The sequence below is a fragment of the Lemur catta genome, chromosome 6, assembly GCF_020740605.2.
Source record: "Lemur catta isolate mLemCat1 chromosome 6, mLemCat1.pri, whole genome shotgun sequence".
Lineage (NCBI taxonomy): Eukaryota > Metazoa > Chordata > Mammalia > Primates > Lemuridae > Lemur > Lemur catta.
Genome location: NC_059133.1, coordinates 38913713 through 38931662, shown reverse-complemented (window position 1 = coordinate 38931662; position 17950 = coordinate 38913713). Strand labels below are relative to the sequence as shown.

Here is a 17950-nt window from a genome sequence, read left to right as displayed (position 1 = left end):
TAGTCTAGAGATTGATTACACATTACTGTCAATTCAGAACATAATTGATTCTGGATGATTGTGACCCAAATAAAATATATATTGAATTTCCACTCAACAATAATAATAATAATGTAACTAGCTAAATCCATAATGCTTTGTTACTAGTTAACTATCTAAACCAGAGTTTTCTCAACTTGTGAGCCACCACACTGACATTCCGTCAATCTGTTACAGGTATATCTAAGATATTAATCACCTGGGGGGGTCTGGGATAGCCAGTGAAGTTCAAGTAGCATGCTTCCCTTACCCAAGGACATTACAGAAATGCTATAATTATCTATTTGTGCCAGAATTAGTCTAAGCAATATTCATCAACCTAATTGACTTTGTAAGAGACATAATTTAAAGTTAATATTGAAAATCTGGGGTTTTGCTTCACTTTTACTTAAAAAAAATTACTTTATTTCCAGCTTTTTCCTTAACTAGCCTGAATTTCTCTAGTGTTAGCAGCTTATGACTTTCAAAAAGATAACCAGGCTACTTCTTTTGGGGAAGGAGCAATGCCAAATAAGCCCACTAACATAAATAGTGGCCAATTAACATTTGAGAGCTTGTTTGGAAGTTCTAGCAGGGGAGCACAGCTCCTGGTATACCCCTGACTGGAGAAGGGTCCTTTCCTATCAGGGAAGGTCATCCCCATGGATGGAGCATGCAGCATCCCCTCCCCTTGAGCCCTGAGGGAGCAAGGTGACACCCACCTAGCCAGCCAGATCAGCCGAATCAACCCTGGTGATCAATGTGGTGACAGATATCGCAGCCAGATTGACCTCACATCTGATTTTGAACAGTATAAACTAAATTTTTACAAACTCACAGAGATTAAAGACAATTTTCCCACAGAATATATACCAAACACAAGCCAATTATTTATAAAAATGAAGACTCAATTTTCACATTAATGCATATTTACCTCAGTCCAAATTCAATGGTTGCAATTATATATTCAATTATAAGTCTATAAAGTTTTGGAGGGAAAATTATCTTAATGGCTTATTGAATAGGTAAAAATGCTGAAAACTTACTGCATCCAATTTTCTTGCACTCTGTTGCGTACTGTAAGGGTTGTCTGTATAACCTTGCTGTAAGAGGGCTTTCCTATCCAGAGTTGTAAGGTCATCTGTGTTGGCTTCGTCACCCTGTACACACTGTACACGAAAGCAATAAATGAACCATCATACTCATATGTATAATATTTTTAATTGAAAATTAGAGTTTATTATATGCCAGGCTAAGTGTTTCAGATGTTATCTAATTTTCCCCCTGGCAAATCAATGAGGAAGCTATTATTATTATTCTCTTCTATATATGAGAAAACTATTAATAGGTCAGTCATCCAGAATTTTATCTTAGAGATACACAGTTAGTAAATGGAAGAGTTGTTATTCAAACCTAGGTCTAATTCCAATTAGTAATTAAAATTACTAGAATATTGGTTTTTAACAAAATAAGGGAATACATAACCACTGAATATCTCAGTGATTATTTGTACACGGGTTAAGGGTACAGACTCTGACAATTGCATTGCCTATGTTTAAACCCATCTCTTTCACTTTCCTGCTAGATGACTTCTCTGTGCTTAGGTTTACTCACAGACAAAACCTAGGTCTAATTCCAATTAGTAATTAAAATTACTAGAATATTGGTTTTTAACAAAATAAGGGAATACATAACCACTGAATATCTCAGTGATTATTTGTACACAGGTTAAGGGTACAGACTCTGACAATTGCATTGCCTATGTTTAAACCCATCTCTTTCACTTTCCAGCTAGAAGACTTCTCTGTGCTTAGGTTTACTCACAGACAAAATGGGAATTAATAACAGTAACTACTGCACCAAAAGGATTAAGAGGTAATATATGTCCAACACTTATAAATATTATGTGACACAGTATTAAATGAAAAGTAGCAACTATTATAACAATTATTATCCATTTTAAATCTTTGCAAAATTAATAAATGTGGGCATGTCCATTCCATTATAAAATTAAATTCATAAACAAAGTATTAAAAGATGGGTATAATCTTTGAGGTAAGAATTCTTTGGGATGCTAAAGAGATAAGCACCAAATTTTTCTTAGAATATGAGATGTGCTTAAACTACCTTAACAACAACAAAGTCCCAACAGGGTAGGAACTTGTCAAAAACTTAATAAATTTCAAGAGTTTTTACCCCCGGGGCTTCTTTTTACTTTAGATTTTCATTGAAAGGTCACACTCCATCTACACACTCTGCTCTGTCTTTATGACCTTTGATTGCCATATAAATTATTATTATATTAATATATTTGTTAGTGATTTATTGCCTGCTTCTCCTAATGTGAGTTCCATGAGGACAGGAAGGAACCTTGTCTGTCATTTTTATCCCTAGTGCCAAAACAGGATCATACATGGTGAGCATGTGATAAATATTTATTCAATAAATGAATAATGAACATTGGTTAAATATTTACTATTTGAAAATCAATTTATGAGGACACTTCATAATTTTATTTATTTACCCACTAATATGCCTGTTTTTTATATGTAGTGATTTATTTATACAGGCACCAAAAAGATGCCTACCATTACATAAGGTAAATTGAGCAGATTAATTTAATATATATATTTAAGTACAAGCAAAGTACTACATTATGTTTAGTTTGAAAAAAACTTTCAAAAGGATTTTATTTTCTTTCATCTGGTTTGCAACCTTCCAAAAAAGGAAAACAGTGACATTTCCACTTGGTACTTCAAATTTAACCTCCCCAAACCAGATTTCTTTGTGGTCTTCCCCTAACTCCAGTTAATGGGAACTGCTCAGGCCAAAAGCTTTACAGTCATTCTTTTTTAAAAATTAATTTTAAAACATTTAATTGACAAATAAAAATTGTGAATATTCAAGGTGTACAACATGATGATTTGACATATGTATACATTGTGTAATGATTACCACAATCAAATTAATTCACACATCCATCACCACACGTAGTTATCATTTGTTTATGTCTGTGTGTGTGTGTGTGTGTGTGTGTGTGTGTGTGTGTGTGTGTTTTCACATGGTGAGGACACTTAAAACCTGCTCTCTCATCAAATTTTAAGTAAAAAATACAGTATTTGTAACCATAGCCACCATGTGTACATTAGATCCCCAGAACTTATTCATCTTATAACTGAAAGTTTGGACTCTTTGGCTAACATCTCCCCATTTGCAAAAACACCCCTCACCCCCAGACCCTGACAACCAACATTCTACTCTCTGCTTTTATGATTCAACTTTTTTAGATTCCACTGGTAAGTGAGAACATTTTTGTATTTTGTCTTTCTGGGTCTGGCTTATTTCACTTAGCATAGTGTCCTGCAGATTCATCCATGTGGAATCATTCTTGATTTTCCATTTCTCTCAAGCCTACAACCAATCCATTCATAATTCTTAGCCCTACCTTCAGAATCTATCCAGCATATGACCTTGTGAGCCAGGGACGCTGCTACCACCACCTGGGTCCAAGCCATCATCATCATATCTTGCCTGGATTATTGTGACAGCCTACTCAAAGGTCTTCCTGCTTCCAGCTTTGCCCTATTCTCAATAAAACTCATTCTCAAAATTAACAAATCAGCTTTCTGCCTCAGAGTAAAAGGCAAAGTCCTTATGAGGCCCTCTGATCTGCCTCCCACGCTCCCTTTCACTCTGACCATATAGTTAAGCATTCAATAACTATTTGTTGAAATAATAAATAATAAATTAATGAATTATAGTGATCATTTCTAAAACTAAAGGTGGTTTTTTTAATAGAATGGGTGTAAAAAGATATATCTGGAATGATTAATCATAAGTACAATTAGGAAATTAAGATATTTTATATGAAATTGAAGTTTAATGATTTTCATGTTTTATTTAAAGATGTTTCATTATTTTAAAAACATTATGCACACATAAGTTTACATTTTAGGTAGCAAAACAATTTGACAAGAGATTCATCACCTTGTTATACTAAGTGGAAGGAAAACTCAACAAAGGAAATTTGCCATTAGAAATGTTATGGTTTGCATGTTTGTCCCCTCCAAACCTCATATTGAAATTTGATCCTCCTGTTTTGGAGATGGGGCCTAGTAGGAGGTGTCTGGCTCATGGATGTGGATCCCTAATGAATAGATCAATGCCCTCTCTAAGAAGCGAGGGAATTCTCGCTCTATTAGTTCCCCCAAGAGTTGGTTATTCAAAAGAGCCTGGCACCTCTCTTACTTCCTTGCTCACTATGTAATCTCTGCACATGCTGGCTCCCCTTCACCCTCCACCATGAATGGAAGCAGCCTGAGGCCCTGACCAGATGCTCAAAGTTTTATTTTACTGTTCAACTGATTACCAGTGGATTCATGTATCAGCCTGATTTGTTATAACCATCAGCTATGGTCATTAGCTATTGTCCTGGATCTTAAATATATGTAACCTTAGCTTTTCCTTATCAGTAAAGAGAATCAATTCACACATAGCTCCCTGCTTTAAAGAGGGGCTTATAGTTCTGGTATCAGAGACTTCTTTTATTTTCAGAGATTACTATTACAGAGTTAATTCATATAATTGTCACAGAATTTACTAATAGTCCATTTATACAGCAGTTTTGATTCTTAAAATCATATGCACTTAAAAAGACATCAAATGCCCAAACCCCATAAGTATATGATTGTTATACAGAGACTCTAAGGGAACCTTTTTTATAGAAGTTCTTCTGTAAGACTACCAAAAACATATTAAACATAATAATTTCACACTTTTAATGTAGATTTTAAAAATTAAAAAAACAAAACAGTATCTTTCCCAGCAGAAAATACGTACATATTGGCTTCAATAAAACTATTTATTCATACTATATATATATATGTATATATATTTACCAATTATATAGAAAGATTTGCAAATGAGATTTGTTCCTCTTTTAAACCAAAAGTAAACAAATGTCCATTTGAACTTGTGTTCAAGGAAATAAAAGTTTTACTTTGAAAATATTTAGAATCATTTTGCTGCCACTCAATAAAGCAAGTGCTTACAGAAACCCTCGAGCATATTTACAGTGATATAAATATCACATGGTATATCTTGCAAATATTAATAATACATGACCAGATGCTAAAGGGTTGTGAAATTATCTTCCCTGGTATTACAGACACCAGGTTACCATATTTGTGTGCATCTATTTGGATTTAGAAAAATGCTTGTAAGATTAAAAAGATCCAATAATCCCATTAATTTTATTACTCTTCCAGCTAAACACTATGTGATTTATTTAGTTCTAGATAGTTCCTACATGGATTAAAGAAAAATAGCTGATATGATACACCTATTTATCAATTTATCATTTTTCTTACCTACAGGAAAATGCTAAGCAAGTACAACCGTCAGACTTACCTGAAAATATACTACGCTTATAGAAAGTTAACTGAATTAAGAATTCTCTCCAAGTGTCCTCTTCTTTTGGTCAGTACTATTGTACACTACATTTCTTTTCTTTTTTTTTATTGCAGCTTATTATGGGGGTACAAAAGTTTAGGTTATGTATATTGCCCATGCCCCCCCACCCCGCCAAGTCAGAGCTTCAAGTGTGTCCATTCCCCAGACAGTGTGCAATTCTTTCCAAAAATCAAGATTCACTTTTCCTTATGAAAGCCATTAAACGTACCATGTTTAATTTGCTCTTATATTCATGAATAGTGAATTTATACCTAATTAATATTAAATGAAAGCATAACAATTTCAGTAATTCATGATGTTAAAAAAAAATTCCCAAAATGAGGCAAAAGACAATCATGAAGTGATGACAGTTTTAGAATAAAGAAAGGTCACTATAAAGTCTGAAACCACTTTTCAACTTTAAAACTTAGCCTGTGAGACCAACTGAGTTCAAGATAGCTAAATCAAGTATATATCAAATATATATATATAATCAAATATGTATGTATAAGATTGTCTTATTTCCAATCTCAAGACAAGTGAAAAGCTTCTAACAGAGAAAAGATAACTAAGTCATGTGGCTCGAGTTTTGTATCTGAAAATGGTGATAATAATTCTTTAAAATTTTTGTGAAGCATGAAATAGTTCTAAGAAAAATACATTAAAAAGTCCCTGAAACACAGAAATAAATGTTAGCTACTATTTTACTATGACTAACAGCAAGACATATCACACAAAAAGACATTTCTGTAATATGTGCAGTTTTTTTAAATCTCATTAGAAATTTATAAAGCCTCATACATTACCTTTTCATCTATCTTTTTTCTTGGAGATTGTTGATGAGTGATACTTGATTTTGTCTTTTCTCCATTTCTCTGACTAAACTGCTTATATCCGTCTTTCATTTCAGTTTCATATTGCTTATATTTTAGTTTATATTTTTCTGTTGGTGCTGGTAAATTTTCAGGTATCACATCCTGCTCCTATAGGTAGAAAGAAAAGCATGCTATCCACCAGAAAAAAAAATCAAAATAATTATTATTTTCCTTATTGACATTAACAGGTTTACCATTTACCTTAGCATTTATGCCTAAAAGACAGACCATTATAATCTATGTTCTAAATACAGGTGATATTTAAAACATTCAGCTGGTACAGCATCACTGACCAAATCAGAGTAGATAGAACCGGTTGGAATGGTCATTCACCTTAAGTATCAGTAAGCCAGTACTGTGTTTTCTACCTGAAGATCAGTAATGGTTCTAAAAGAATTTAAAAGGAGAAAAATGAACTTTTCTTTCTTCTTAGGTGTTTTAGATAAGCTTTATTTTTCCTGCCCCAGAAGAACTTCATTGTTAATCATTGTTTTCCAGAACAGACATGGGGACTGGAGATCACTAATGCTGGGAAGCACTGGTTGCCACTTCTAGACTATTGACATATTCTACCTTCTGGTGTTATTTGGTTCCCTGCCACATGTCTATAGAAGTGAGAGATAATAAAACCAGTGGATAAGAGAAACCTAAAAGAACTACCAAGTAAATATGAGGGCATAAATACTGACCCAGGGAGGGACACACACTGCAAAAGGAACACATAAAGCCAATACGACCCTTGAAAAGTATTGAGGATATCCAAGGCTAACCCAGAGGAGAAGGATGAGGTAAAGCTTCAGGGTAAAAACCACAGCAAGATACAGATTAGGGTACTATTCATGCAGTTTTTCAAAATGAAATTGAGTAGAACATGACGAGAACCAACTACAGGAGGAAGACTAATAAAGACAGGAAAGCCCTACTTAGAATACTAGTCAGAACCTGTATTCATAACATGAAGTGAAACACTAGATATGTCTGAATTATAAATATTCCCCAAGGAAACACCATGGAATAAGTATATTTACTTACACCAGTTACGTCTGCAGTATTAACTTGTCCCAAAGAGACAACTTGGAATTAGCATAGCTACTTATTTACTCCACAGTATTCTAGTAGCCTAAAGCATGAATCCACTTCCAAGAGTCCAATCTTATATTGTTAAGCTAGCAAGATCTGATCTAATATTTTGCCATATTTTTAAAATCCCTGGATTCCATATTAGGATATACCATCAAAATGTTTAAAATACCATTCCTTTGTGTGAAAAAAATGTAAAAGTAAAATTATTTCACCAGCATTATTGCTTGGGATTTGAACATATAAAATATTTAAACTTGGCAAAACATAGATATCATAAAACTTCTGGAGGGAATATTGTGCTAATAATGCATACTACAATTCTGAAAGATGATAATAAGCAAATAAATACTAACCGGTTCATTTAGATGATGTTGAGTATATGGTACTTGACAAAGAGTAGAAGATGAATTTGGTGGGTTAAAATGAATTTGCGCTGTACTAAGTGGAATATATGAAAAATCATCCTAAAAAATAAAAGGTAATGATATTTATTATATGCTACATGTAATATTGTATATGAATGTTTATTATATTAAACACTAAGTAAAAATTACCTCATCATCAGAGTCAACGAGGCTTCCCAAATCAAGTCGTGGAACTCTGAAAGAAATAATCTATGCATCCCATAACTTTTTAAAATGAGATTTTTAATAATTGCAAACTATATATGTTGTATCTTATATAAAAAGGTACATTGAAGCCAATGGTGTGCTGGCTCCTACTGTCTTGTAACAGGTTTTTGTTAAACGTTCAGTAATTTTTCAAGGTGTTTGCTAAACAGGCAGCATTAAAAATAAAATTATATAAATTTATCATTAAATTATATTTAAAAAAGTAATAAATACTCAAAATTTATCACTTCCTAATGATTAAGGTTATTTATGTCTATCATATCTGTATGGTAATATATTAGTGTGCATCATTTCCAACTTTGTACTCAATGATGTTATTAATACATAGATAGCTTTAAATCAAACATAGTGGGATTATTTACACTTAAATTGGCAAATGTTGTAAATCAGGTCTTGATTTATCATTTTGTTGATTTCTGAGACTTAAAAAAGTGGTGAAGAAAATGTTAATAATACAGATTAAACTTAAAGGTGTGCCATGTCTATGGCTATCACACAGTGAATAGCATCAAAATAAACTGAGGAAATATTGCTTTGGTATTCCAAACTATTATTTTAGTCAGCAAAGAAATCATTCACTCACTTTACAGTAAATGAAAATGACAACCAACATTCATGTTGGAACTACATTGGTTCATTAATTGCAACCATAGGTTAGCTAGAGATACAGAGTTCAGGAAAAAACAAAGAGAGCATTCTATGAGAATCAGTTGGCTATATGGGATATATGTTAATGAGTTTATATATTTTATTAGTATTTGTAGATTGCTACATATCCTTTTTATAAGTAAAACTTATAATCAATTTAATGTGTTTTTAAATTTATTTATAACGAACAAGTAAAATTTAATAAACTTATAATACACTTTCAGAAAACCAGTTGTTAACCATTTCCCAGCACACAACTGACACAGCCATTGTTACATACTCAATATCTTATATCTAGCACTTGCACCTAACTCTCTTCTTCCTGTCTAGATGAGCATACAGGTTTCTGTTACACAGAACCACATGAAATTGTTGATGTTTGTTCATTTTTAATCTCTACAAATGTCAATGTTATGTGGTTCATCCAACTAAATTACTGACTTTTTAATTTTTATTTTTCAAGAATCCCTGTAGTCTAAAATACTTGATGGAATATGAAAATCATATCATTCGAATTTTAAAAGGCAAAAATAATATAAAATATAAAACATAAATGAATGTATTCTGGACCAAAAATAAAATAATTTTAATAAAATTTGTAAAATTGTCATATTCCTCTAAATTAAAGCACGGTAGATTTATTTTTAAATTCATTTGGCTAAACCAATTATAAAATGGTAAACATTTAATATATTTCTTTAATAAATGCATTTAGTTGAATTTTCTAAGTGAAAAAATATTTTAACTTTTTCAGGAAAAGATAAAAATAAAATTAAAGAACAAAAAACAAAAGAAATATTACTTATCACAAGAGCTATTTTAATTTTGGCATAGTAATTTTCAGGCCATCCATAGGCGTATAGGCTTTTCTTTGGCTCACAATCATAGCTACATGTATAATTTTGTTTTCTTTTTTAACTAATCAATGTGTCATAAATATGAGTCCATTAAAAACCGTTCAAATGTTTAGAAATGTTACTTACACTGGTGGGCAGAAATTCTGAACTTTACGTGATTCAGAAGTCCATTCTTGCTTTAATGAAAAAAAAATAGATTTAGTATGAATATACCCATTATACTTTAACAGATAAGCAATCAGCGAATGCAATAAAGTTATGATTTTTCTCAGTAAAATCCATATAAGAAATACTTATTTAGCCCATTCTTCCTGTCCATGAGACACAGATAAAATGGTAAGCAAGACAGGTAAACCCCTGCCCACATAGCATTCTGTCTGCTGGGGAAGGCATTCACTCAAATAAACAATAATGGAAAAAATAAGTCTATGACAGAGCAACTTCATAGCATGTGTGCCCAGCCCACTCTAGGGAGTTTAGAAATCTTTCCAGAAAAAAAAAAAATGCACCCTTTAAAAGAAGTTCTAAAGGATGAGGAGGGGTTAGCCAGATGAAAAAAGAAGGGAGAGGCAGGGCGTGGTGGCGCATGCCTGTAGTCTCATCTACTCAGGAGGCTGAGGCAGGAGAATCACTTGAGCCCAGGAGTTTGAGGTTGCTGTGAACTAGGGTGACGCCATGGCACTCTAGCCCGGGCAACAGAGTGGGACTCTGTCTCAAAAAAAAAAAAAAAATAGAAGGGAGAAAATTGCTTTAGCCAGGAAACAACTTGTGCTGCACAGGCCCACAGGCAAGAGTCAGCATTTGGAAGGGGGTGAAATCCAGAGTGTGAAGAGGTAGGGCCAAAGCTGCTACATTCTAATACAAGTTAAGGCACTTGGACCTTGTTCTAAAGATAATGGGAAGACAATGCAGGATTTAAGCTAGGAAGTGACAAATTTATATATATATATATATATATATATATGTTTGTGTGTTTGCAAATGTTCACTCTTACTGCCGAAAAACCGTTCAAAGACATGAAAATCACAGCAGGCTTAGCCACTATGGAATAAATAATATTTGTGAGTCTTAGGAAAACATCAAGTTAATAAAACACACAAAAAAATGCTTATGCCTTGTGTTACTTATATGCAGTTTACAATGGGGTAGCAATTATGTAAACCCACTAAAATGTTAACAGAGTGTTTCTTAGTGTTGGAAATATTGATATATTTTCTTCTTCGACTATTTTTCTTTTTATATTTTATGTACATACACAGATAATTTTTCATATAATACTAATAAGACAATAAGCTTATTTTTAAAAAATAAAACTAACTTAAGCAGTGGCAAATTTTCATATAATTATTATCTTCAATTTTGGTAGCTCCATTCTATAAATCTAAGAAATGTTTACCCTGAATATTTTTGTGACTATAAGTCATCATAAAAACATAAAGAAAGCATCAGAAAATTATTTACTGAATCATCCTGAAAGAGGAAAATTATATAGCTTACATACTCGTAATGACTTCTTTCTTCCAGAGAATAGCTGAATTTGGCTCCTAGAAGCAGCAGCAATGCCTTTAACCTCTAAATCCATTCACGTTTGTGTAGTTATCATGCGGTATACTTTGAAAAAGGCAAAATTAATATAAAATAATAATTCTTACCCTAATTTTAAATAATCCATACAAATTACACAGTAATACAACATGGAAAGAAATCATATGGTTAATCACTTTTATTAAATATTTCTTTCACCAAAATCAACTATTTCTAGGGTAGTTAGATTATGCCCTGTGGTAGTCTGAATAATGTGCCCCCTAAGGGGTCCACATCTTAATCCCTGGACCCTGTTAATATGTTACCTTGCATAGCAAAAAAGTACTTTTCAGGTGTGATTAAGAATTTTGAGATGGAAAAATTACCCTGTATTATCTAGTGGACTCAAAGTAACCACCACGGTCCTTATTAGGCAGGCGGGAAGATCAGAGTGAAACAGAGATGTAAGGATGGAAGCACTGGCCAGAGAGCAGCAAAGATGCTTTGCAGCTGGCTCTGAAGATGGAGAAAGAGGCCATGAGAAACTTCCAGAAGGCAGAAGAGACAAGAAATAGATTATCCCTTGGAGCCTCCAGAAGGAACCACCCGTGCTGACAGCTTAGTTGTAGCCCCTTAAAACCCATTCTGACTTCCAAAACTGTAAAAGAATAAATTTGTTGTTTTAAACTACTAAGTTTATGATAATCATTCAGCAGCAATAGGAAACTAATGCATGTCCGTCTTCTCTATCACATTGAGATATACATTTATTTTCTTTACTCATTTTCCAAACCTTTAACAGTTTTGGTTTTGCCAGAGTGGGCTGATGAAAATATTTTTAGCAAACAGTATTCTTCATCTAATACAAAGAATAAAATCGAGTGAATCGTCCAATTAATATTATGTGGTGACTGGTAAAAATGCTTGCAAGAGAATGTTGAAAATAGTAAGCTTGCAAATATTTATGAAATAAAGATCAGATGACTATATCTGTCGCCAAAATTTTGTATATTTTATTTTATACTTTATCCTTATATTACCAAGGATAAATTTTTGTTTAATTATTCATTCATACTTTCTCTTTCTATAAATAGACTTGGATTTATTTTAATAGTAAATTATTTTTGTTTTTTTAAAGATAGCATGTCATACGTAGTACCAGCTTGAAGTTAGATTTATGTTAGAATCCTGATTTTTGCCACTTTCCCATAATTTAAGTGTGAGTAAGAACTTCCTCTCTCTGAGCCAATGTTTCTAATGTGTAAAATGAATTTAATGTTAGCACTTTTCTCATCCTGCTGGAATAATGTAACAGTCAATAAATGGTAGCCATCATTATTATTAAAATGTACTTTTATTTCACCACCAATGAAACCTTTTTACCTGAAAGATAATCCAGTTCCTTATTAACTTGTATATAAGGTTTCCTTCATCCCATCCCCAGACCACTTCTCCCCTAAAAAACCCTTGCCTTCAGCCTGGAATTCTACTCTAAGAGTAAAATCAGGAAGACTTATCAACCAACAGTAGACTTATTCTGAAAATATCACAAATCATCAGATTTGAGACTACTATAATAATATAGCACTACAAATGGCTTTCTTTTCAGAGCTATTTTTCACAAAGAAGCAAGTTGTTTTAAAGTTGCTATTGGTTTGGTATGGGTTTTTTGTTCTTGTTGGTTTGTTGGGGTTTTTGTTGTTGTTGTTGTTTGGGGGCTGGGTTGTTTAATCACAAGCATTATTCTTTTTGCCATGATGATTACGAGCTAACAAGCCCAAGTTGAGATAGGGATGCTTAGCAGTCAGCACAGTGATTTTCCCAACACATCAGTCCCTCAATTATTTATACCTTAGCAACTATTATAGCCATTTCAAATCACTATAGATCATTTTAGATCACTATAATTCATTTGCAAATAATATTAATAAAAACAGCAAAATTTAAACCCTCAAGTGTCCAGGTCCTCTTAGTCCTTGTACTTCCCCAGTCATGACAATCATCACGCTTCACTGTAATTAGCTTTTCATTTCTCTAATAAACTGTCAAGACCAAGAAGGTTGGTATCTCCTACCCTTAATATAGCATAGATACTTAATAAATATTTATTTAGTCAACAAATTAATGCATAGCCAAATATATGTATACATTTTAACATATTCTTAGATCATTGTCATTTCTCTGTACCTAATGACATAATCATAAAGCCAACATATAAATTCTGTTTTCAAACAATTAGATAAGGTGTTTAAAGCATTAAATGATAGTTATTTGTCTTGACTACTAGACTATAACCTTATAAAGGCAAGGACTACTGGTTTTGCTCACCCTATATGTCAGGACTTAGAAAACCTAGAAAAGAGTAGGAACTTCATAAATATTTATTAAAGAAATTAATTCAGTCAATTCAGATATAAGTTAATTCAGAACTACCTAGTACAAAAATATTAATAGTTCATTCAGATATAGTAAGAGTATTCAAAAGACAATGCCATCATATATGGAACATCCAGAATTTATAGAATTAGAGCAGTCAAGCCACTGGCACACTACTTAGAGAATCTTATTAAGAGTTGGACAGCACTTCAGAGATAAAATAGCCAAACCTTTTGATTTTAAAACTGAGAAAGCTGAAACCCAGAAAAGTGAATTTTACTTTGCCAAATTGTTTGCCAGTTATTGCAGAGCCTGAGTTCATACACAGTTTTCATACTTCTTTCCAGTATACTAGACCCTCACTGGAACAGGTAATAGAAGAATTAATTAGCTGCAGAGGCTAAAGAATACCAAAAACCTAAACTTGGTGGCACAAGAATCAGCATTCCCAATGAACGCTTGTCCTAAAGTACTGAATATCCAGTTAAGACATGTTGGGGTCCTGTGGGGTGGCAGGAGGAGGGAAGAACACTTCTGAATGGCTTCTGGCCCCACTCCAGCTGCTGCAAGTCATGAGATGATTTTGCTGGCATGCAATAAATGTTATTGGCTGGTATCTTAGTACTACCAAAAGAATTGAGCTCACTTCCCACTTCCCTCATTTTTAAAGGATGATTATTTCCAATTCCAATAATCATCATTTTTCTCTTGGTGAGTGATATTAGCGGCTATTAATGTTGCTTATACCAAGTCAGAATATAATGGAAAGCAAAGAATAAATTGATCTAATCCAGCTCATAAACAAGAGAAAAGGAAAGAGATTTGTAAATACAATTTAGTATTTAAGGTCCATGAGAGCAGGGACCAAGTCTATTGTGGATCCAGGATGATCACAGACCCAGGTCTCTGAATTGAATCTGAGGTCATTCCTAATTTTAAACAAAGCAATCTCCTTGCTCTCCCATCAGTCTCCCCAAAATTAAATTATACTTCAGAGCACCCGCAGTGTACCCAAAGGAATTCCCCTCTCCCTCCTATCTGGGGTTTCCGGACAGGCAAAGGACACAGTGGACAGAGGAACAGACTTGCCTTAACAAGCTCTGCGATGAACACGTCCAGAGTAGGAGGGCTGCAGAAAGTGTACACCAGGGCGCTTCCGCCCAGAACCGTCTTCAGAAAAACTTCAGGCGGGACAGACTGGAAGGGACAGTTCCCGCAGAGGGCTCCGGCTAGGCCGGCCCGCGGCTGCAGGTTGCCTGGCAACAGGCGCCTCAACGCAGGGCCTCGAATTGCCCTCTCTCATTTCCGGAAGCAAAAACGCTGTCGGACCCAGTCCCCTGTTCCTTTCACGCCATCTACCGCCCCCCAGTTTGCGCCCCCAGTTCCCGGGCGTGGCCTGCCCCACCCCGCCCGAGACCCCGCCGTGCTCGCGGACTTACTTGCTGGGAAACCCAAAGGGGTGCAGGTTTCGCTGCCGCAGCCGGAGGCTCCGCGGGGCCCCTAAACCCCGGCGGGGAGCTGGAGCGGACTCGCACCGGGGCTTTTCCAAGCCCGGCCCGGATCCACGACGGCTGTTGTGTAATTCTTCGTACAGCTGAATTCTATTTAATATATTTCATAGAGCACCTATCATATGCCCAGCCCCCAGATTGGTGTTTTGAGAGGGATAAAAATTTAAGCATATCCTGTAACATCCTCTCCTAAGGAACTTGCACCTATTTAAAAACACAAAACTGAGTATATTACGTAGAGATATATAGATATTAGATATAGATATTATTTTAAATATATGTGCATATATATACATATAGATTATTACATATATAATTACATGTGTATGTGCGTGTATATATATATAATATACAATCTAAAATTATATAATAGGACACAGGCTAGAAGTTAGGAATCTCCCTTTTATTCTTTACTCTGTCAATTTTTTTTATATTTGCTCTGTACACAATGTTTTTGGGCATCATCTCCTCATCCATAAAGAGGAAGGGCTGGTTGGAGATATTTCTGAGGTTCTACTCCACTCGAACATGTACTAACTTTCCTAAATTACGCAGGTTAATGTCAGATACCTAAATTAGAAGTCAGATCCAGTTCTCTTCCCACATAATCATGTTGTTTGTCTAGTCTGCAGTAACTTTTCAAAACTAGCTCCCCTGAAATTGTGTTAGCCCATTTTGTGCTGGTATAAAGGAATACCTGAGGCTTGGTAATACACAAAGTAAAGAGGTTTATTTTGCTCGCAGTTCTACAGGCTGATCAAGAAGCATAGCACCAGCATCTGCTTCTGGTGGAGGCTTCAGGAAGCTTCCAATTGGGGAGAAGGAAGAGTAGGCTCCTCACATGGCCAGAGCAGGAGCAAAAGAGGCAGTAGGTGGTGCCAGGCTCTTTTAAACAACCAGCTGTCATGTGTTTAATCATTATCTCAGGAAGGGCACCACGCCATTCATGAAGGAGCTGCCTCTCCATGATCCAAACCCCCCCCCCAGACCCCAGACCCAACACTGGGGATCAAATTTCGACATGAGATTTGGAAGAGCCAAACATCCAAACGATATCAGTATTGTCAAAATGTGAAGATTGGAGCCAGCTTGGGAGTAAAAATACAAATACATTTTTAAAGCATAAAAATAGTAAACTCAATGGGTATGTTATCATCCTTTCTATTTCTCCACTGCACTTTATAAAATTCATATGCCCATTATCCCCACATAGAATGAAAAGCAAGAGTAAACTTTTTAAAAAGCACATAAACATGAAACAAAAAAACTAAACTTTTTTTTTAAGAATTTATCAAAGACTGTAAAAAATCCCAGGGCCCAGCTAACCTTGGCCATTCTATAAATAGATATAGAAGAAAATAACATTAGGACATGCCCTTGTCTGTTCCTGGTGCTTAGGCTTTGCACACCTAAATTGTTTCTGTTGTTAAAGCCAGTTAATTTATTTATACACTAAGTGAAACTACATTAGCAATATGTTAACCTTTATTACTTTGCAGATTCAAAATAGATTGCATTTGAAGCTCACCTTTTACTTTAAATTTTCATTTACTTGTTCATTCATTCATGCATTCAATAAACATCTACTGAACACCAACTATCTGCCACTATACCCAATGTTAAGAAAGATAAAACATATAAACTGGCCGTGCGCGGTGGCTCACGCCTGTAATCCTAGCACTCTGGGAGGCCGAGGCGGGTGGATCGCTCAAGGTGAGGAGTTCGAGACCAGCCTGAGCAAGAGCGAGACCCCCGTCTCTACTAAAAAAAAATAGAAAGAAATTATCTGGCCAACTAAAATATATATATAGAAGAAAAAAAAAAGCCGGGCATGGTGGCATGGTGGCACATGTCTGTAGTCCCAGCTACTCGGGAGGCTGAGGCAGTAGGATCGCTTAAGCCCAGGAGTTTGAGGTTGCTGTGAGCTAGGCTGACTCCACGGCACTCTAGCCCAGGCAACAGAGTGAGACACTGTCTCAAAAAAATAAATAAATAAATAAAATATAAGCCTATCTAGTATTGCTTTTTAAATTATTGGTTGAGTTAAAAATATTTATTGTGTATATATATGACAGGTAAAATACAGTTTCTGCTCTCAGGAGGCTTACGATTGTATACAATATTATTAGAAAGTTAAAGAGTACTCACTCATTTCTTCATTCATGCATTCAATAAATTTTTACTGAGGGCCTACAGTACCTGTTTAAAGTGCTAGAGATCTAGCAGTGAAGAAAACAAGGCCACTGTTGTGGTGAAGGTTAACAATCTAATAGAGGAGACAAACATTAAAGAAATAAATAACACAAATTCAGGTAGCAATTAATGCAAAGAAGAAAAACATAACAGATTAAGTGAATGGACACTGCCAGATTGAGGATGTAGAGTGATCAAGGAAGATTTAACTGAAGGGAACTCTGCAAAGCGCATTGCAGACAAAACGAACAGCAAGTACAAAGGGGCTAGGGGAGAGCATCCTTGTCAAACTGATGGATGTGGCTGAAGCAGAGTGAGCTAGGAGAGAATGCAGGAAAGGAGCCAGAGAGTTAGGAGAGTTAGGTTAGATTATGTAATGCCTTGTGGACCATACCTAGGACTTCAGATTTTATACGTGGCTCCCACAATCAAGTGAGCCAATTCCTTAAAATCTCTCTCTCTCTCTCTACACATTTATTTATTAAAACATTTTCTTTATATATATCTATGTATATATACATGCATATACTTGTATTCATGTATATACACAGAGAGACATGTATGTGTATATATACATGTATGTGTATATAGCTATATAGTTATTTGTATACTTATACATACACATACATACACACATATATGTCTATGTTTACATATATTGGGGTATGGGATATCAGAAGCTTAGTCTGGACTATGTATGTGATACTAAAATAGCATATATAACAGTTCTGATAGTACAGCAGAAATATTTTCTCTATTGCCCAATAGAATTTCCATTAGGA

At 34.6% G+C, this 17950-nt stretch overlaps 1 protein-coding gene across 1 annotated transcript in view; it reads right to left on the bottom strand.

Moving 5' to 3' along the window:
* Positions 1 to 11167, bottom strand: part of CAPS2 (calcyphosine 2) — a 36329-nt gene extending 25162 nt beyond the window's left edge. The window contains 6 exon segments of the mRNA XM_045553353.1: positions 1065 to 1187; positions 6276 to 6452; positions 7781 to 7891; positions 7982 to 8027; positions 9691 to 9740; positions 11066 to 11167. Coding sequence (XP_045409309.1) covers positions 1065 to 1187; positions 6276 to 6452; positions 7781 to 7891; positions 7982 to 8027; positions 9691 to 9740; positions 11066 to 11167 — 609 coding nt within the window.
* Between the last annotated feature and the right edge of the window lie 6783 nt (positions 11168 to 17950).